Source organism: Chlorocebus sabaeus, chromosome 21 (assembly GCF_047675955.1).
Source record: "Chlorocebus sabaeus isolate Y175 chromosome 21, mChlSab1.0.hap1, whole genome shotgun sequence".
NCBI lineage: Eukaryota > Metazoa > Chordata > Mammalia > Primates > Cercopithecidae > Chlorocebus > Chlorocebus sabaeus.
This window is the reverse complement of record NC_132924.1, coordinates 112,650,748-112,672,441: the sequence shown is the minus strand read 5'-3', so window position 1 is coordinate 112,672,441 and position 21,694 is coordinate 112,650,748. Positions and strand designations below refer to the sequence as shown.

The 21,694-nt window shown below is 46.4% G+C and overlaps 1 protein-coding gene across 4 annotated transcripts in view; it reads left to right on the top strand.

The window, feature by feature from the left end:
* The window catches only part of HIPK2 (homeodomain interacting protein kinase 2), a 220,526-nt gene that overhangs the window by 178,068 nt on the left and 20,764 nt on the right, over positions 1 to 21,694 (top strand). For all 4 annotated transcript variants that reach the window (XM_007983125.3, XM_007983123.3, XM_007983126.3 and 1 more), the window contains exons 11-13: positions 2,804 to 2,983; positions 6,740 to 7,021; positions 20,068 to 20,315. In XM_007983125.3, coding sequence (XP_007981316.1) covers positions 2,804 to 2,983; positions 6,740 to 7,021; positions 20,068 to 20,315 — 710 coding nt within the window. The remainder of the gene's footprint in view (positions 1 to 2,803; positions 2,984 to 6,739; positions 7,022 to 20,067; positions 20,316 to 21,694) is intronic.

Below are 21,694 nucleotides of genomic sequence, written 5' to 3'. Positions count from 1 at the left end.
CCTCTGTTATTTTTATGGCTAGATACCCTTGTACCTTCCCCCCAACACCACCACAATGGCCCCCTTCACCAGTGCAGAGCCAGATGGCAGCCCTCCAGGTTGTCCCCAACTCCTCATGGCCCTTTTGGGCTATCTCTCATTCTGCACGAATATCAGGGCAGGTCACTCCCCTCAACCCCCTGACAGCCTCCATATCACCCAGGGAGCCTCCCACAGTTCTTATTCTGACCTACACGGCTATTGTGAATTAAGATCTCTCAGGGAAAAGTAGAAAGGTGGTGATATAAGCCCCCAGTCAGACCCCTACTGGAGCTTCCTCCATTCCTCCACTTCATTTTCTGCCTAGTACAAAATATCTGGGCCCTTCCCCACAGTCCCACTCACTTCCCCACTGGCAACACCCTCATGCCACCACTGCACTCCAGCCTGGACGACAGAGTGAGACTCCATCTCAAACGGTGTAGAGCTGAGTTCAATCCTGGCTCTGCATGACCTGGGGCAAGTTAATCTTTATGCTCCTCAGTTTCTTCTTCAATAAAGGGATAGTAATGCCTACTTCACAGGATTGTTGGGAGGTTTAAATTGAGGTAAAATACAAAGCACTTGGCCCATATTTAACATGTACCATCACAGTGCCTGGTACATGACAGGCATTAAATAAACCTGTCATCTTCCCTCCCCACTATCACATAGGCCCATGCTCAGCAAGCTCGCCTTTCCTCCTCCAGTTCATTAGGAGCAGCCAAGTGGAAAGCTGTCTGACCAGCTGGGTTTTTTTTTCCCTCGCCCCTTTTTCTCCTAAAAGACCACACACGTAACATATTCCTATTTTCCCCCTTTGTCTTTCAGCATTTATAGCTCATCTAATTTCAGAAATACACATACACTTACTAATTCCTACGTATTTCTTATTCCTCCTCCCTCCTTCCTTTCTTTTTGACATCTCTTACCTACTGACCACAGAAGACATCCAAAACCAGCATACTCTCTTCCTGGTCTCTCTCCATGTCTTGTGTGAGCCAAAGAATATCTATTATTGTGGATAGATATCTAATATCTATAAGAAACAGAGGTACCAGTGCTGGGCCTGACTCAAAGGAGAAGGAATGCCATCTGTCTATGGGAGAAAGAGCTACAACAAAATAAAGAAGCCATAATATCAGTTTCTTGGCTCACATCTGTAATCCCAGCACTTTGGGAAGCCGAGGCAGGCAGATCACCTGAAGTCAGGAGTTTGAGACCAGCCTGACCAGCATGGCCAAACCCCGTCTCTACTAAAAACACAAAAATTAGCCGGGCGTGGCAGTGCACACCAGTAATCCCAGCTACTCAGGAGGCTGAGGCATGAGAATCGCTTGAACCCAGGAGGCAGAGGTTGCAGTGAGCTGTGATCATACCACTGCACTCCAGCTTGGGCAACAGAGTGAGACTCCATCTCAAAAAAGAAAAAAGCCATAATGAGTTTCTAAAGTCCATGTAAATGCCCAAAAGACGCTATCAAAATCCCTACAAAAGTATTCATCTACTTCTTTTTTTTTCCTATTCATCCTTTTCCCCATGTTGCAACAATAGGTTCTTATAATTTTTTTAAATTCAAATGAATTATCCTTTAGCTCTGAATTTTATTATGTGTTAAATGAGCTCTTATGGGCAAATCTCTGAGTCAGTCACCACCTTTAACATTTCTGTGGGAAAACAAGGCTTTGAGCTTCATACAACCCAGATTATAAGAATTTTGAAACATAACCCATTCTTAGGATGAGGGCTGCCAGTATTTCTATCATGACTGTTATTAATTTTGATTTAATACCAACTTTATACTTGTCTAGTCAACCTTCAGTTAATCTAATTGTTCATTCAGCAAGCGTGTAATTAATTGATCAGCTGCTACATGCCTGAGCATTGTTCTAGCCACTGAGGTAATTCAAAAGAACGTTAACACTTCCTAACACCAGAAGCATATGGCTCCCAGGCTTCAAAGTTTGTTTTTCACCTAAAGGACAATTTCTTCATTAATAAAATGGTATTGCTAAGATATCCTGTCTTCATCACAGAGTGGAATAAAATAACCCATTGATGACACTTTGTAAATTCCACTTTTTCTTCATTTAAAAAATATTTTTATAAAATTAAGGTGAAACCTTTTTTTTTTTTTTGAGACAGTGTCTTGCTCTGTCACCCAGGCTGGAGTGCAGTGGCACTATCTCGGCTCACTGTGGCCTCTGCCTCCCAGGCTTAAGTGATCCTGCCACCTCAGCCTCCCAAGTAGCTGGGCCCACAGGTGCACACCACCATGCCCAGCTAATTTTTTCTATTTGTGGTAGAAAGGGGGTTTTGCCATGTTGCCCAGGCTGGTCTCGAACTCTTGAGCTCAAACCATCAGCCTGCCTCGGTCTCCCAGAGTGCTGGGATTACAAGCGTGAGCCACCATGCCTGGCCTGTAAATTCTAAAATAAAATATTGTTCAGGATAATCACCTACGTGCTCAGGGACTTTAAAAGTTGGAGGAAATATTTATCTCCTGTCCCTAGAACTTAAAAACTCGGAGCCGGTGCACTTGGCATTTTTCCCACTTGAAAGTCCTCTTTCTCACTCACAACCAGTTGTGTTTCTCCTACTCCTTTTGAGTAGAAGAAACCCACTGGATGAGCACACATGGCCAGGCTCATCCCTTTAGCTGCCGCACAGCTAGTGAAATAACCAACTGCAGTCAGCCTTTAACTGGGGAGGAAGCTTGGTCTTTCAGAGGAGCTCTGCTTTTAGAACACCTCTAAGGCACCTTGTTGTCCCGGCTGCCTTTCAGGAACACGCATGCTCACGGAAGCCATTACAATCCCATCATGCAGCAGCCTGCGCTATTGACCAGTCATGTGACCCTTCCAGCAGCCCAGCCCTTAAATGTGGGTGTGGCCCACGTGATGCGGCAGCAGCCAACCAGCACCACCTCCTCCCGGAAGAGTAAGCAGCACCAGTCATCTGTGAGGTAGGTGGTGAGAGCCACCCTAGGGAAGAGAAATCCCAGGAGATATGAGTGCTAAAGAAACGTAGTTTAGGATTAGGGAGTATCAGCACCCACTCTGAACATGGGACAGTTGCATGGGACGGGGGCACTCCTCTTCCTGCAGTGGTTAGCAAAACATCCCGTACCACATGAACTGGCCTAGGGTTTGCAGGAAGCACTTGGTTTAAGACCGTGGTAATAGTGTAGGGATGGATGCAACAGAATCTTGCAGTGGGCAAGAGAGATTGGGCTCAACTCCATACATATGGGCAAGTGAAAATTTATAGCCAAGGCGGGGTTGGGGAGTGTGGATGGATGGGAAGTTACTAAGAGGAAGCATCAGGGGTAAGGGAGATTCTGCCTAAACTGACCTAACAGGATTCTTGCTAATGACAGGCCCAGGTAATCAGACATCACACCTGGAGACTGAGGAACCTAATCAGATATCAAGGGTGATCAGATATCAAGGATGGTGGGTTCTTGCTAAACTGACTGAGCAGGGTTTTTTGCCAAAAGGAGATTGTACAGCAGAGTGCACAGTTAGACCTAGGAGAAGCTTCACAAGCCTGACTAAAGTTTGGTGAAGCAAATGATCTTTTGTCACTTTCTACTTGTCCAGAGAACACTCAGCCTCACCTGAAGTTTCATTTTGGAAACGATTTACCATAATACTTGTTTAAAAATGTTTTAAAATGTTGAAGGTGTTAAAAAATGTTTTAAAAATACTAAAGAAATGTGCTTTCTTTGTATCTAAGATCAGAAGTTTAACTGATGTAGTACCTTGCTTAAATATAAGCAATAGCTTGTTTAATACCAGACACTAACAAGCAGAACACGAATCTTTCCCATTCCCTTTAAATCCATTCTCATCTCAATGAACACTTTAAAAAATCAAGGTCAACAAAAGGCTGCATACTGTATGATTCCATTTATATGGCATTTTGGAAAAGGCAAAACATAGAGACAGAGATCGGATCAGGGCTTGCCAGAGACCAGTAGGAGAGGAGGAGATTGACTGTGAAGAAGCCTGAGGGAAAAAGCTCTAAGTCTGGATTGTAGTGGGGGGTTATGACTGTGCATTTGTCAAAACTCATCAAACACTTCAAAGGGAGAAATGTTACTATATGTCAGTTATACCTTAATAAACCTGACTTGTTAAAAAATAGAGATTTCCAAGCCAGAGAGAGAGAGTGAGAGAGAGATTGTGTGACTACAGGATTGCTCCTACATCTCTTCCTAATGGCACAGCTTTGAGGTGCTTAATTGCTTATTTGTGATAAGTTAATCAAGAGAAATCCGGTTTACAAAATGTCTAGTGGTTTTGGTTTTCTGCTTCCTCATATAACCGGATACCAGAAACTAGGCCTTCTTCTTTTCATTCTCATTCAAAAATTCATCCAAGGGCTGAAGTTGCCATCTTTCAATATTCCTTATTTGGGTGTTTCTGACGACTCAGGAAAATTTATCTCAGATCATTGGCAACTTTCCAGAACGCTTTTGTGAGGCAGCCTTGTGACAGCTCACCCATGTCATTATTAGACTGGGTGGCAACAAAGTCCACTGTCTCGATCCTCATGGGCTGTCATGCCCAGCAAGGTCACATGGAACACTAGTCTGTCCCAGGACTGAGCTTAGCATCTTTGTGGTTCACCTTGGCTGAGTAGGGGCAGTAAGAACCCTTAGCCTCCCAAGCTGTTTAGCAAGTCCCTCCTTTTTGTCTACTCACCACCCAGCTGGCCTCACGAAGGCTCATTGCCAGTGCATTTCAAGATCGATATAATTATAGTGAAAGTTATGTATTTGCTTATTTTTAAGACCAATGCCTTAGGCAAAACAGTCTGAAAGAACAGTAGTCTCTCCCTTGTTGGCGATGTGGCCAGGCGTACTTTTCCTTAACAATGCCAAGTGGAGATATTAAAACCATTGGTAGTGAAAAACATAATCTTAAAATCGTAATGTATTAGCAACAACAAATATATAGGTTTATAGTAAGTACAAACAATGGTACAATCTTACCAGTGAAACGTATTACCAGTCCCTAGGAAGGAGCAAGCAATGCATCTGGCACTAGCTAGATAGAAAAATAAATCTACCTTATTGAATTATTTTCATTTTACTGCCATCCCTTTAGCTAGAAGGTGCTAGAATCTCTAAAGACATATAAAAGTCTGAGTTTCGTTATACATTGGCATTAGTCCCTCACTGCATAGATACTACAGGTTGAGCATCCCTAATCCAGAAATGCAAAATTGTCCCAAATTCAGAACTTTTTGAGGATTGACATGATGCCATAAGTGGAAAATTCCACACCAGACATGTGGTCTCAGTCAAAACTTTGTTTCATGCACAAAATTATTTTAAAATAATGTATAAAATGACCTCAGGCTATGTGTATAAGGTGTATATGAAACAGAAGAATTTTGTATTTAGACTTGGGTTTCATCCCCAAGATATCTCATTATTTATATGCAGATATTCCAAAATCTGAAAAAAACAAAAATCCAAAACACTTCTGGACCAAGCATTTCAGATAAAAGAAGTTCAACCTGTGCCAGAGTCAGTGAGGATCTAATGGGGAGGGGAGAAAGTATTTTTCCCCTAAAGTTAACAAAAATCACATTGGTTAATTTAGTAAGGAATTTCAAGTTGGTCAAAATTAAGATTAAAAGGTCTCTTTTTTTTAAGAGTGCTTTTTCCTCTTACACTTTTCCAAATTTTCTATTACAATTTAGACTGAGCCTCCCATGAGGCTCCATGAGACAAAATGCAGAAAAAGTCATTTTTAAGGTTTTTAGCAATTATATGCACACAGATATTTTTGATGGTCATGTTCTTTTTCCAGAGGAGGAAAGAAGGAAAACTGAACCATTAGTCACCAAGGTTAGGTCCTTTAGATCCTGAAACTCTTGGCCGGGCGCAGTGGCTCACGCCTGTAATCCCAGCACTTTGGGAGGCCGAGGCGGGCGGATCACGAGGTCAGGAGATCGAGACCATCCTGGCTAACACCGTGAAACCCGTCTCTACTAAAAATACAAAAGATTAGCCGGGCGCGGTGGCGGGCACCTGTAGTCCCAGCTACTCTGGAGGCTGAGGCAGGAGAATGGCGTGAACCTGGGAGGCGGAGCTTGCAGTGAGCCGAGATCGCACCACTGCACTCCAGCCTGGGCAACAGAGCCAGACTCTGTCTCAAAAATAAAATAAAATAAAATAAAATACATAGATCCTGAAACTCTTAAGGAATAAATGTTTCAGTAGAATAACCATTAGCAAGGAAACCAAAGCTTGATGTGGCAAACACCAGTTCTTCCACCACCCCCAAAACAAGACTTAAGTACCTTTGAAGGGATGACACAAGACAGAGCTCAGAAGTAGGGCCTTGACCCTGAAGGCAAGGGACTGTGTTGGAGCAAACACAATTGGAATCCTGGCATGACATCTGCTCCTACAAGACCTGTAGAGACTGGGGCACAAGAGGCCCCTCCCTGCTCCGAAAGCCCTGGCTGCTCCCTTTGTCCTGCTGGGAGCAGGCATGTAGATCCAAACCAGAGCCCAGAGAACGCCTGTGTAGCTGCTCACTGAATGATCCCATTCCCAGTCACAGATGGAGACTCATTGTCCAGCCGCTGACTTGTTTTACAGAGATTTGGCAAAGCAGGTGTTTTTAGGCAATTGGGCTCCTTCGAAGGACTTGTGGGGCCTGACCTTCCTCTGTGTGCGAGTGTGGTTTTCTCATTACAGAAATGTCTCCACCTGTGAGGTGTCCTCCTCTCAGGCCATCAGCTCCCCACAGCGATCCAAGCGTGTCAAGGAGAACACACCTCCCCGCTGCGCCATGGTGCACAGTAGCCCGGCCTGCAGCACCTCGGTCACCTGTGGGTGGGGCGACGTGGCCTCCAGCACCACCCGGGAGCGGCAGCGGCAGACAATTGTCATTCCCGACACCCCCAGCCCCACGGTCAGCGTCATCACCATCAGCAGTGACACGGACGAGGAGGAGGAACAGAAACACGCCCCCACCAGGTGAGGCGGTGCCACCTTAGCCTTCCAGGAAGGAGCTGGGAGGGTTTGCATTGTGTGTGGATCTGACCATCTTCCATCATCAAACAGAAGGATCCTCTCTTCTGACCCCTAAAGTTTGGTTTTGCCATCTACTGTGGTCCTAAAGTTATTTCAAGAGAATGTCAAACAGGTTTTCCATAATTGTTTAAAACCAAAATAATGTTGAATCACTTTGGTCTTAAAAAGTAATTATAGGCCCTATACATTTGGGGAACTTGAGACCATAAAAATCGGGCACACAATGCCAGTGTATTTCATCCTCTGTAAGTTTAAAAGTCTCTGCCTCAAGCTAGTGAATTTATTCCCAGTTGGTCAGGATATTTCTCTGACATTGCCTTGGCTCACTCAGAATATGAAGTAATTGTCCAATTAATCAGAAATTTCCCTGTGTCTGATTAACCTAATCTTTCAAAATTGCCAGTTGGCTCTTCACCCAGAGAGCATTACTGTTTATCCCAAAGTAATAATAATTCATTTTGGTCTTTGTGTGCTTCCTGGGGAGAGGGAAGAAATCTTTATTATATTTACAAAACTATTAACCCTGGCGCCAGAGCCTCTTTTTCTGTACTGCCCAGCCAGACTTCAGTAAAATGTGGTTTTTGTTTGGGCCACTCAGCTCAGGTTCTGAGCAACCCTTCTAGAACAGTTGTCTTCCTGGCCTTCTGCACCCCCAGAGTCCCTGTGGCCTTGTAAAGCCCAAAATCTCATGACCCCACCCTACTGGCTCCTTTGCATGGGGACCGAGAGCCAGGGAAGGGAGGCCTGCCCCTCCCGAGCCCAGCGCTGCCCGTCAGCACGCATCCCGCAGCGGGATGTGAACTCTAATTCACAATTAGGCTCGAATTATTAATTCCTGATTGGATACAATGTAACTAATTAGTAATCACAAATCCTTTGATTAGATAATAAATTCTCACATTTGAAATCATTACAAAATGTATAGAGAGACTGATGAAAGCATTCTCATTATAACTATTCCTGCATGGGACATTCCCTTCTCTCTTTATAATGAAGTCCAGTGGTTTTAGTTTGTTGCCGGGTGGGGTTAGTACATGTCTCTTTCAAGTGTCCTCTTCCCACCAATTAGGTACAGCCTAATTGTCATTGTCTTTCAGAGAAGAATGTAGTGGAGCACTTGTGGCCGTGGCATTGTGCCAGGTGCCAGAGGGGACCCAGGTCAAAGGCCCAGGCACAGCACTGAATACGTTGGCAGCCCAGGACTGCCTTGCTCCCCATCTGCCTAGTCCAGAACTGGCCTCAGATCCCTTTTTAATGACAGCCTCAAGTTGAGTCAATGGGCCATTCTCTACAGTGCCCCACCCCACCACCCAGGAATACTGTCGGTTCAGTCCTCACGTGGGCTCAGTGGTCTCTTCACAAAGGGGATGGCCCTGCCCAGCCCCAAACCAAAGCCTGGCCTGGAGCAGCCACCCACACGTGGGTAGCCTTGGTCATCAGAAGGGCCTAGCAGCCTTGCCCAGCCCTTTGCCACAAATGGAGGAAAGCAAAAGCAATTTAAAATCTGACAATCAGCTAGATTGGAATCTCATTCCTAACGTATGAGATCTGAGTTGACACAGACTCTCAACATCTGTGCCCAGGAGAGAATTGAATAGCGTGTCTGAGGAGGAGGATGAGAGAGCCGTCTCTCCACCAATCAGACAGCTGACAGGGCTGAGAGCGGAATGCAAAGCCCGAGCATGTCCCTGCCTCCGTGGCAGCCCCTAAGGTCCCCAGAAGGAAATGATAGAACCAAGAGGCTGGGCAGCAGGTGAGGACCTTCATGAGAACAACTCAAAGAAACCTAGGAGTGGGAGCCAGGTGCACAGGTGAGGGACAGCCACAGACAGTAGCAGTGGCCACTGAGTCCCACAGCATCCTGCAGTGAAGAGTGGCGGGGACTGCCAGCCTGCCAGGGTCATGAAAATGTGCTGGACACATCAGGCTGAATAGGGAAGCTGCAGACTGAGGCTAGGGAGTCATCCAAAAGGCCTCGGCTGTCCGCAGTTGTGACTGGGAGCTCCCAAAATAATGTTTTCTAGAGAGATCCAATGGCTATTGCCTTAGAAAATGTCTTCACACTCAAGAAGGCAGGAAAGTGTATTTGAGTCTGAGTAGGATAAAACAGAAACCAGTAGCTGTTTTATTTATAGAGAAACCACTGTGTAATTGTGATCACATTATTGTGACTACATTTTGGAATGAGAAAAAAAAATGTGGGGAAATATGATTACTTGTTCTTAGAAGTCAGAATTATCATAAAATTTAACACAGTCAGTATTTATTGGCCCCACTAGTGTAAGATATTATACTGGGAACTGCAGGTGTTACATAAATAAGGTAGACAGTCTGTGTCCTCATGAGGTTTGCAGGGTAATAAGCAAGACGAAACACATACAAATCATTATAACACAAAACAGAGTATCAGTCCCATAAAAATGAGCAAAGTACCATGGGGGACTCAAAGGGAAAAAGCTTAAAGGAATAGCAGGGGAGGGGGTTTTGAAGGCTAAAGGTCTTGCAGGTCCACACTGTAGAGGAGGTGGGGTTGCAAATTCAAGTGAGGGGATTGATGGGGCAGAGCCTCTGAGGCAGGCGAACAGGATCAAGAGCCCTGTGCAGGAGCTTATCCAAAAGGGATTTCAGGATGGAAAGGGGGTTGGAGAGGGATCTCCCCTTAGATGGGGGTGGTCAGCTTTGTCAGGAGATACTGAGGGGCTCAAGGGGAAGCATCAGTCCTGGGAAAACAAGGATGCACCCCCAAGTGCAGCCACATGGAGGGGTCACCTGGTCCCTCTCCAGCTGAAGAGCTTCCCCAGCCCTTCTGTGTCCCAGCTGGAGCAACGGAGACCTTCCCTCCTACACGTTGATCATCCTCGTTCCTGAGCCTGATTTCTCCTGTGCCATGGGCATGTTGATTCCCACCTTCTGTGTTCCCAGCCTCATTTTCTATTTGCTACTTACCCCAGTGCCAGTCCTGTAACTTTGCCTGAAATGCTGGTTAATTCCCCTAACATGGCTCAGCCTCAGCTTGGCAGCCAGAGTCAGGCAGCCGATGACCTTCAGAGGGATGGCAGTGCCTCCACCACCAAAGGGGCTTTTAGACCTGATTGAGTGTGTCACTGAACTTCTAGGACTAGACGATACAGCCTAGAATTTTTAAAAGAAAGCCAAGGCAAAAATCATTATTCCTGACCCCACGTATGTGGCACTGTTAGTTGCACAGCAGATGGCTGGCCAGCAGCTCCACTCGTGAGAACTCCAGGGCATGTTGCAGGCAGATGCTGGGAGACGCTGAGCTAAAGACGGGAGAATCATAGCAAACATCCACCGGATGTTGCACCCGCACTAGCTCCTCCGTCATTTGATGGGGCACGAGAGGCTGGTATTCCTATTCTCATTTGATAGATGAAGACACTGAGGCTCAGGAAAGGTAGGAGACTCACCCAAATTGATAAAGGTTCTAAATGGCAGAGTTGGGACTGAGGTGCCATACTCTTGAAGAAATGGCAAACTTAATAACCGGCAAAAAATAACTGATTTCAGTCATTCATTCAACAAATACAAATTCCATCCTGCTCCCTCCCGTGACTGCCACCATGCCGTGGTGGCACCCACTGTGTGCAGGGCACCATGCCAGGGCCACAGGGAGTCTAGAGTGTTGTCCACTGAGCCCCCTCTTGGTGCTGGGTGTTTGTCAGGGTGCTGGAGCCATGGCACTGAGAAGGGCAGAGTCAGCTCTTTTAAAAGTAGGAAAGTCAGGAAAGAGCCAGGGGCTCCTTTTCAGTGAGTTACTGTGGACTAGGGGACTCTGGTCTTGGCTAGAGAATTGGCCAAAAGATGAGACAAACAGATACTGTTCTGGGTCCCCCAGGATTAAGTGGTAGAACTGGTCTTCTTTTAAATATTTATAGACAATTTTGATTAGAAAAGCATTTAATTGTCTACACATACTGAACAAGCCGTCTTTTCTCTCCTGGACTCTCTTGGACGGTTTATAGGTACACGTCTCCTGATCTAGAACCCCCTGCTAACCTTACCTTGTGCTGAAATGGTCTTGTAAAGGCTGTAGCATACAACCTTTAGTCATTAGGGTAATTTTTTTTTTTTTTTTTTTTTGGTAAGAACTGGAGACAGTGTCTCACTATGTTGCCCAGTCTGGTCTTGAACTCCTGGGCTCAAGCAATTCTCCTGCCTTGGCCTCCCAAAGTACTGGGATTATAGGTGTGAACCACCATGCCTGGCCGAGAGTAATTTTTTAAGTGTGTAAACCAGAGTGGCTTGTGTCAACTGATCAGTTAGAAGTGATTTTGTCCAGCTCCATGAGTCACTCATGGATTCACTCATTGAGTTACCTGGATGTTTCTGGTAGGTGCGTTGTTTTGCTTCGGTCATCAAGGCCCTCCTGCAGGCTGCACTTCACTGCGCCTGTGTAAGCAGCCACCGTTTCAACCACCGTTACCAAAAATGAAAACTTTAAGAAAAATGATTCATAAATATCACTCAGTATTTTAGATATAGAAACAGTTACTTAGGTCACTCTTAACGTGTCTATATATAAAAAAAAAAATTTGACCCGAAATGTTTTCCTCCTTTATACTAAGTTGAAAGTCTAGAGAAATTATTGTAGATAAAGCAAGGTTAGAAAACTGATAAGCTGCTGCTCAAATTACTTTGGCCTGAAAAATTAACATCCACTTAACAGAGGAAGCAAAACCCACACACACTCATTTATTACTGCATGGGCAAAAAACCCAAAGTGGGATTAGCCTCCGTTGCTACCTGTAACCATGTAGCTTGCTCCATCCTGCCATTGGTTGAGAAGCTACTTACAGCCAATCTCCTGCCGTGCTCATGGGGACGTGGGAATCAGGCTTGAGTGAAGGAACAAAGGAACCCAAACACACAGTGCCATTTGAAGGAACTTTGGTGTCTCTCCATTTTGAGTACAATACATCCCCAGTTGAAAGCTACTTCAGTCATGTGACTCACCTGGAGAGATGATGGAAGGATCTTTCGTCCAGCTGACTTCGCCACACCCTCTTTACAGGGCTCCATTTAAGACACTCCAGTGGGTTGAGTGGAATGGTTTAGGGGTGTATTTTGAAGAAGAGACACTCCACCCTACTGTCCCCAGCTGCTGTCACATTACAAAGCTGTCACTGATGTGCCACAGCTTCCTGGTTTGCTCCTGGCTTTCCACAGGGAAGAGGGAGGAAGAGGGGTGGGAGAAGAGGGTTGGATACCATAGGGCAGAGTGGTGCTTAGTGGATAGATTGAAGGTGATTAGGAGAGATGAGTCAAAACTCCCAGGCCAGTTGGGAAGAGAGAGACTGGGCTTCAGAAGAAGATGGAAGGAGAGTAAACACTTCCTTCCGCTGCATCTGATGGCACAAGGACGAGGTGACTACTCCTGGCTCCTTCCGCGACCCTGTTTCTGATTTCTCTAGAAAGTAGTCATATAAAAAATGATCTTACTGGTGATATATGTGTGTTTATATACACACGTGTAGACATAAACATAGACATAAATATGCAGATAATACAATTTGAAAGGAGGAGCCAGGCATGGTGGCTCACACCTGGAATCCCAGCACATTGGGAGGCCAAGGTGGGAGGATCACTTGAGGCCAGGAGTTTGAGACCAACCTGGGCAACATAGCAAGACCCTGTCTCTACAAAAAAAAAAATTTTAATTCCCCAGGCACAGTGGTACGTGCCTGTAGTCCCAGCTACTGGGGAAGTGGTACCAGCAGTGGCACGTGCCTGTAGTCCCAGCTACTGGGGAAGTGGTACCAGCAGTGGCACGTGCCTGTAGTCCCAGCTACTGGGGAAGTGGTACCAGCAGTGGCACGTGCCTGTAGTCCCAGCTACTGGGGAAGTGGTACCAGCAGTGGCACGTGCCTGTAGTCCCAGCTACTGGGGAAGTGGTACCAGCAGTGGCACGTGCCTGTAGTCCCAGCTACTGGGGAAGTGGTACCAGCAGTGGCACGTGCCTGTAGTCCCAGCTACTGGGGAAGTGGTACCAGCAGTGGCACGTGCCTGTAGTCCCAGCTACTTGGGAAGCTGAGATGGGAGGATTGCTTCCACCCAGGAGTTCGAGGCTGCAGTGAGCTCTGCTCACAACACGATACTACAGTCTGGATGACAGAGTGAGACCCTGCCTCTAAAAATAATAATAATCATTTGAATGGAATGTATGTGCCATATTAAAATGAAGATTTTTTTTCTCTCTGATGACTCTAAGTCAGCAGGTATCAGGAAGGAACTCTCTGGTCTGGAGGCACGCTGGAATTACCAGCATGAGCCACTGTGCCCAGCCAAAAGTAGTCATATTCTTTACCACATCATCTTTCCATGATGATCAAAGGAGATAACACATATAAAGCACTTTAAGCCGTAGTTAGTATGCATCCAATAAATGTTACCTGTACTTAATAATCAGCATCATAGTAATAGAACATATAGCATTGACTATGAAATCAGAAGGGTGAAAGAAGTTACTGGAGGAGATGAGTTTTGACCCTGGTCTTGAAGGATGAAATTGACTCAGATTAGCAAATAGAAATCAGAGATACATTCCAGATAAGACCCTACAGGGAAGGGGTCACAGGTTATATCTGATCTTCTCCCAGTGTTTTCTCCTTTAGGGATTTCTTTACTTTTTAGCTCCTTATTTATTTTCATCATTTTAAAATGATGAAAGTTATCTATTGCCATGACAACATAATGCAATTGTGAACTCTGACAGCTTTGTTCTTTATTCAGAAGTGATGTTCTTTCAAGCCCATTTCAGCAAATATTTCTCATTCTGCTCCTATCGCTACCTCTCTCACTTGCATTAACCAAGTCATAATGGAATTGATAAGCTGTCAATAATAATTAGATGCAGTCATGGAATGAATCCCAGTAGTATTGATAGATATGAGCCTAAAGAATCTGCAGTAGTCATCTCAAATGTGTGCTCATTTCTAAAGTGACTCATTTCACAGCTTCCCATTAGTTCTCTAATCTGCATAGTGTGTTCAGGTAAAGCGCAGAGCTTTCTCACAATGGAAGAGATGAAAAACAGCTAGCAAATGAATTCACCTTGTGTGAATAAATGTGCCACTTGTAAATCCAAAAAGGTAGGCAAATCAGCATCAAGCCGTGCTGTACATATTTGCCCATTAAGCTAGGGGCTCCCAGCTACAACAAAGGGATGGGACCCGGGAAGGGTTTATAAAGGTTTTATCCCACACTCCTTGTAGATAACTAGACGCTGACATGCAGATTCTTCAGTCTCTTTGGTGGGAGACTCACTACCTGTTGGGTTTCCATCAAGTAGATGGCCCTCAGTTCTCACAGGTCACCCAGGCCAAGCTGTCCGCTCTTACAAGACTCATGCCAGAAAGCCATTCTTCAGTGACAAGAAGCTCAGTGACTCATGAAGTGGCTATTGTGTCTTAAGATAGTTCTAGTTAGAAAATTCTTTTTCACGTTAAGCTGAAGCTTCTCCACAATTTCCACATTTGAGTGAAGAGCTCCAAATATGCCCAATTGGAATTTTACTCAAGGACAGATTACAGTTTTGCTGAAATTAGTGTGTGTTTTTGTCTTTTTGTTTTTTTAAAAAAAATTGCTCATTTTCTAAACTACTCAGATCCTAAGGAAGATATGATCAGCAAGAACTGGCCAGCTCTGGGTCTATATGTAAAGTACATCTACTAAAAGGATCTCTTTCCTCCCCAGATTAGGGCTAGACCATTCCTATTTTAAAATGTCTCTAGGAATCTTTCAGAGATCCTCACAATGGCTCTTTTAATGCCATGAGTAATCTCTCTCAATGAGTTTCGGAGCAGGTTGGAGCTGGATGGATGTTACAGGTTATCCAGGACACTGTCCAGAGCCACACCAGTAAAGGAACATCAGAGCTAGGACTGCAGCACCAGCTCCCAGGACACATTTGGGAGTCAGCCTCCATCCTCACCTGGGGTCCTCTGCCGACAGAATGTGCACCTGCAACAGAACATGTCTGTGTTTCGTGAAATGACCAGAGGCATGTTCATCATTCAGGAGTAGCTGTGCCTGAAACTAAGAGTAAAGGGCAGGGCAGCGCCATCTCCTCCTCACCTCCCCTCAGGAACCAGCAGCTGCTCCCAGTCATGGCTCCCAGCTCTTCCCCTGGCCCTCAAGCACTTTGAAACAGTGCTGGGTGGGAGGAGTTCCCTTATTACACAAGAGACTGCAGCAGACCAGTTGTTTCCCATTGCTCCCCACCACTCATCCCAGAAGACAGCTGCAGGTTTCACTGCCTTTGTCTTGTTAAGGCAGCTCTCCTTCCCTCCTGCTCCCTCCTTGTCCTCAGCCTCCCGCGTCTCCCTGCTCTCAGATCCCTCCTCCCTACCTCCTAGCTCAGAGACCTCCTGGAGTCCCACTTCCTAATTCTTTTTTTTTTTTTTTTTTTTTTACTTAGTTTATATTTATAAAATATGTTGAGATACTGTTTTTTGTTGTTATTGGTAGACAACAATCTTTTTTTTTTTTTTTAAGACGGAGTCTGGCTCTGTCTCCCAGGCTGGAGTATAGTGGTGTGATCTCAGCTCACTACAACCTCACCTCCCAGGTTCAAGCAATCTCCCACCTCAGCCTCCCAAGAAGCTAGGATTACAGGCATGTGCCACCACACCCAGGATTTTTTTTTTTTTTTTTTTTTTTTTGCGGGGGCGGGGCGTGGTGGGCAGAGTCTCACTGTCGCCCAGGCTGGAGTGTAGTGGTGCGATCTCCGCTCACTGCAACCTCCACCTACCGTGTTCAAGCGATTCTCCTGTCTCAGCCTCCCTAGTAGCTGGGATTACAGGTGCACACTGCCACGCCTGGCTAATTTTTGTATTTTTAGTAGAAACGGGGTTTTGCCATGTTGGCCAGGCTAGTCTGGAACTCCTGACCTCAAGTGATCCGCCCACCTTGGCCTCCCAAAGTTCTGGGATTACAGGTGTGAGCCACCATGCCCAGCAGATTTTTTATTTTTAGTAGAGACAAAGTTTCACCATGTTGGCCAGGCTGGTCTCAAACTCCTGACCTCAAATGATCTGCCTGCCTTGACTTCCCAAAGTGCTAATTACAGGTGTGACACCCCGTACCTAATTATTTTTATTTTTAATTTTTTTTTAGAGTGGGGGTCTCTTTGTCACCCACACTGGAGTGCAGTGACATGACCACAGCTCACTGCAGCCTCAAACTCCGGGGCTCAAGCCATCTTCCTGCCTCAGCCTCCTGAGCAGCTAGGACTTACAGGCGCACACCACCATGCCTAGCTAATGTTTTTATTTTTGTAGAGATGGGATCTCACTGTGTTGCCCAGGCAGGTCTCAAATTTCTGGCTTCAAGCAGTCCTCCCACCTTGGCCTCCCAAAGTGCTGGGATTACAGGGGTGAGCTACCGCACGTAGCTCCCACTTTGTAATTCTTGTACTGGATGTCAGTGCCCTCCCACTCTCTAGGTGTCTCTGCTGAGCCCTGATGTACAGCTGCAAAGTGCCCAAGACTCTCAATCTCTTTTGCCTTTTTTTTTTTTTGTGAGACAGAGTCTTGCTCTGTCGCCCAGGCTGGAGTACAATGGCACAATCTTGACTCACTGCAACCTCTGCCTCCTGGGTTCAAGTGATTCTCCTGCCTCAGCCTCTGAGTAGCTAGGATTACAGGCACCTGCCACCACATCTGGCTAATTTTTGGTATTTTTAGTAGAGACGGAGTTTCACCATGTTGGTCAGGCTGATCTCGAACTTGTGACCCCAGGGGATCCACCTGCCTCAGCCTCCCAAAGTGCTGGGATTACAGGCATGAGCCACCTCACCCGGCCTGGACTTTGTTTTTGATAGAGATGTAATTCATGTACCATACTGTACAGTTCACCCATTGAATGTGCACAATTCAGTGGTTTTAGGCTATTAATTTTTAATTGTAAAATATATATAACAAATTTGACATTTCAACCATTTTTAAGTGTAAATTCAGTGATATTAATTATACTCATAATGCTGTATAGTCATCACCATTATCTATTTTCAGAACTTTTCCATTGCCCCAACCAAAAACTATACCATTAATCAATAACTTCCCACTCTCCTCTCCCCTAGCCCCCAACCTCTGGTAACCTCTAATGTATTTTCTGTCTGTATGAATTTGCCTATTCTAGATATTTCATATATGTAGACTCAAACAAACTATTTGTCCTTTTGTGTCTGGTTTATTTCATTTAATGTTTTCAAGATTCATCCATATTGCAGCATGTATCAGAACTTTTTTTTTTCTTTTTTTTTTTTTTGGAGACAGAGTCTCACTCTGTCACCCAGGCTGGAGTGCAGTGGTGTGATCATAGCTCCCTGCAGCCTCAAACTCCTGGGCTCCCACCTCAGCCTCCCAAACAGCTAGGACTACAGGCACACACCACCATACCTCGCTTATTTTTTTAATTGTTTGTAGAGATGGGTTCTTACTGTGTTGCCCAGGCTGGTCTTGATCTCCTGGCCTCAAGCAATCCTGCCACCTCAGCCTCCCAAAGCACTGAGATTACAGGCATGATCCACCCCTCCCAGCGTTCATTCATTTTTATGACTGAATAGTATTCCACTGTATGGATACACCACATTTTCTATCCATTCACCAGTCGATGGACATTTGGGTCGTTTCCACCTCTTGGTATTTTGAATAGTGCTGCAGTGAACATTGGCTTACCTGTATCTGAGTACCTGTTTCCAATCCTTTAAGTACATACTTAGGAATGGAATTGCTATATGGTAACTCTGTGTTTAGCTTTTTGAGGAACAAGCATATGGACATTTCACATTTAAACTGTCATAACTGGGAGGTGTGGGTCTGTATTAATTAAAATGTATCTACTTTAAGTTAATGTGAAGAGCCGTAAATATATGCAACCAATTCATTCGTCACCTTCTTTTGAGTTCTTAACAATTATCATCTGCACGATTCATCTGACAGTTAATCACGGAGGCTTTGTGACATCCATTATTCTCTCTAACTGGTTATTTTAAAGCTTTTACTATTTAACTTGTCATGTTTTTATACAGTCCTCCACTGAGATTTTAATCTCCTCGAGGGCAGAGACACGTATTTCTTTGTATAGCAGCTATTCCCTGTAGTACCCCACATAGATCTCCAAGATATCATGAGTTTTAATTTTCTTTCCTTTCAATCTTCTGGTTTATTCACAGACTAGAAAAAAGGAAACTTTTCGAGCAAGTCCTCACCCTGATAGAATTCTCTTTGCCTAGATAAGTTTTTTGCAAACCTGTTTTCACATGTTAAATAAGGTAACACAACTTGTAAGAAGAAGAATCATAGCAGCCATTATGGAATACTTATCATGTGTTGTGTATCGTTTAAAGCACATGTGCTTTCTCACTTAATTATCAAAACAAGCCTATGATATAGGTCCAATTGTTACCTACCTTTTACTGATGAGGCCGCTGAATCACTGAGAGGTTAAATAGCTGCCCACCACCCTGTCAGCAGCACATGTTGACGTTAGATAGCTGACTGCAAGGTTCATGTTCTCACCCACAAACACGGTTAGGCACCCTGAACCAGAGAGGACAGTGTCCAGCCACTGGAAGAATTATCCAGTCTAGATGTCAGGAGCACTGGGCTTTGGGGAGCAGGGCCAGCGCCTCCTGGGGACTGCACCTCACAGCTCCCCCAGCCTTCTGTAGCACAGCAGCAGGGCTCTGTTCTTCTGTCCCTCCTGCCTGGCTGCTGTGGGCTCTGGAACTTGGCCACTTCCCTGCTGCCCCTAGGGTGGTGGAGATCCATCATGGGAAGAGCCTGACCTGGCTGTGTGGCCTCAAGCAGTATACCCGGAGGTGGCTGTGACTCTATGAGGCTCTATAAATACCAGCGGCTTCTCTCATCCAGTTAGCTGGAAACTGACCAGCTTGCCTAGGCAATTTTCATTTCTTAAAAATAAATGATCAATATATAAAAATAGATGCACATTCATTTTTAAAGCCTTATATAAGCACACAATAGACAATAAATTTCACATCCATCGTGCCAGCAGCCTCTCACTGAGTTTGAAGACAGACAGAAGTAGTTCCCAAAGTAACCACACTAACTTAAACATCTCTGAACAAACATGCTGGCCAAGAGCCATCCAAAGCCAGTGCCTCCCTATTGTATGAAGTTCCATATGTAAGATGAAGGCCAGGGTGTCAGAGTGGCTTTCACACAGCATCAACGTGGCAGGGGCCTTCCCACCAGACCCCAGTGCAGTACCATCTCCCCCGATCCTTGCCCAGGCAGTGGAAAAGCCATAGGTGGGCCTGGCTCCTGAAAAGGGAAATGCAGAGGTCCTAGTGGCCTGCACACAGCCCACAGAGCACACTCAGAGCAAGGAGAGGCAGAGGGTGTCAACTCCAGCTCTGCATTCTCCACGGCACGTCTGCACTGTGCTGTGTGGGTGCAGCCTCCTCAGAGCCTCACACTGCATCCCATTCCTTGGACATTCTGCTCCCTCCTGCATAAGCTTTGCCAGGCCACAGGCACCAAACCTAAACTTATGACATTCTTCTCCCAGCAAGGTTGACTCCTAACCCAGGTCCCCAGGTTGCTGGGTTCTTGCTGGTTCTCTCCTTGCTCAGATGTTCCATTCTGGTGGGCCCACGGGGGTTGTACACAGCTCTGGGCTGCAGGTGCCTCCCCTGCCGCTCTGCTGAGCTCTGCTGCGCAGGAAGAGCCCAGGCCAGCCCAGAAGCCTCACACTCCCTAGTCTCCAGAAGCACCTGTGGGTCCAGCACCACCCCCTTCTCCATGTCTTCACATGTCCCCCTGCTGCCGGCTACACAGCGGACATTTGCATGCCCAGCCTTCCCAGGGGGTTAGGGCGAGCAAAAGCCCTGTTCCTGCCCTCTCTCCTCTGCCTCCCTCCCCTGCCCCAGGGCACGAAATGCTAGTTGGGTGTCTCACCGCATGGCCTTCTCCCACCTCTAACTTCTCCCTTTGCATTTTCAGCACTGTCTCCAAGCAAAGAAAAAACGTCATCAGCTGTGTCACGGTCCACGACTCCCCCTACTCCGACTCCTCCAGCAACACCAGCCCCTACTCCGTGCAGCAGCGCACCGGGCACAACAACGCCAACGCCTTTGACACCAAGGGGAGCCTGGAGAATCACTGCACGGGGAACCCCCGAACCATCATCGTGCCACCCCTGAAAACCCAGGCCAGCGAAGTATTGGTGGAGTGTGATAGCCTGGTGCCAGGTAATTTGGGGCCAGGACAGGACAGGAACATCTCCCTGGAGAGCGGTTTTCCTGTTTTTCTGCTGCTAGAAATGTTGCTGTATGGGAGCTAGTACAATAGAAAGTGTCCAGCCAGTGACTGCAGGCGATCCTTACCGAGGATGTTATTGAAGTAGCCAGGGGAGGCTTCTGCTTAACAGCACATTGTATAAGCAGCGTTTCCTTCTTTAATTCTGTGATCAATACCTCTCTGCCTTTACAATGGCTCTGCTTCCAACTAGGTTGATTGATAGACAATAAAAGCCTCCTGGTTCTTTATGCCCGAGCCTGGAAGAATACCTGGTCGGGGGAGTTTCTGGCTGACATCTAGCACCACTCCCTTCCAGGAAGCCCTGGTGGTCAGGTGGGCTTCTTGTGTAGGAAGAACCTCCTCCGAGTCTTGCTGGGGAAGGGTGAAATCAGCCCCTCCCAGCCCCTCCTTGGAATCAGCTGCCGGGCAGCGAGACCAAGCCGTGCGTGTTTCTCTGCTCACGCGCTGCTCTCTTCAGGGGACTCCTCCTGTCCCGCGAAGGCTTGTCCTGAAAATTGGGCCCTGGAATAAAGGCTGAGAACATAACCTTCTGAATAAACTCAGCGGCTCACCGTAGATTTTGTAGCATCTATTTAGCATTTCCCTTGCTCATGCTCACAGTGGAATAATGTGGAGACTAAACCAGAAGAAATCTGCGCCTCCCGCTAATTCCGCCACGAACCGCACCCAAGCCAGCCTGCACCTGCGTGATGGCGCAACGGAAAAGGGAAGGAAAGGGAACGCCAAGAAGCTTTTGTCTAGATGGGAGCAGCTGTTACTTCTCAGGAGGATCTCACGTCTGACACCGAAGGTGGCTACAGGAACTGGGAACTCTTCCTGGGTGGTGACCACATGTAAGGCCCAGTGGGCGCAGGCCCCATTCAGGGGCTGCCACTGCGGGTGAAGAGTGGAGGCAGGATGGGGTCATTAGGACTTTTCCAGCCCAGTGCCTCAGGCCAGCCTGCACGGTGAGGGTCAGCGCCCTGGGACGCTCTCCCAAGAGCTCGTGGCATTGCCTGGATGGGGCCCCTTTTGCTGAGAGGCTCTGCCTGAAGGGGAGATGGTGACAGCTGCAGGCTCATGCTCCCCGCCGTCCACTTCCCAACCCAAGGCAGCATCACCCTTTCTGACATTTGTATCGGAAGTTCTTTTTCCCTGACTTTGGAGTTACCCCAGCTGCCTTTCCTCTGAAGAAATGCTTGTGAAACACGGCTTCTCAGCACCCTGCTAAAACAGCTCCGTTTTCAAGTCCTGGTCTGTCCCCAACAGTACCATCGTGACGATGCAGCTTCCAAGCAGCTTTGACGTCAGAGCCAGCGTTCCTGTGGGC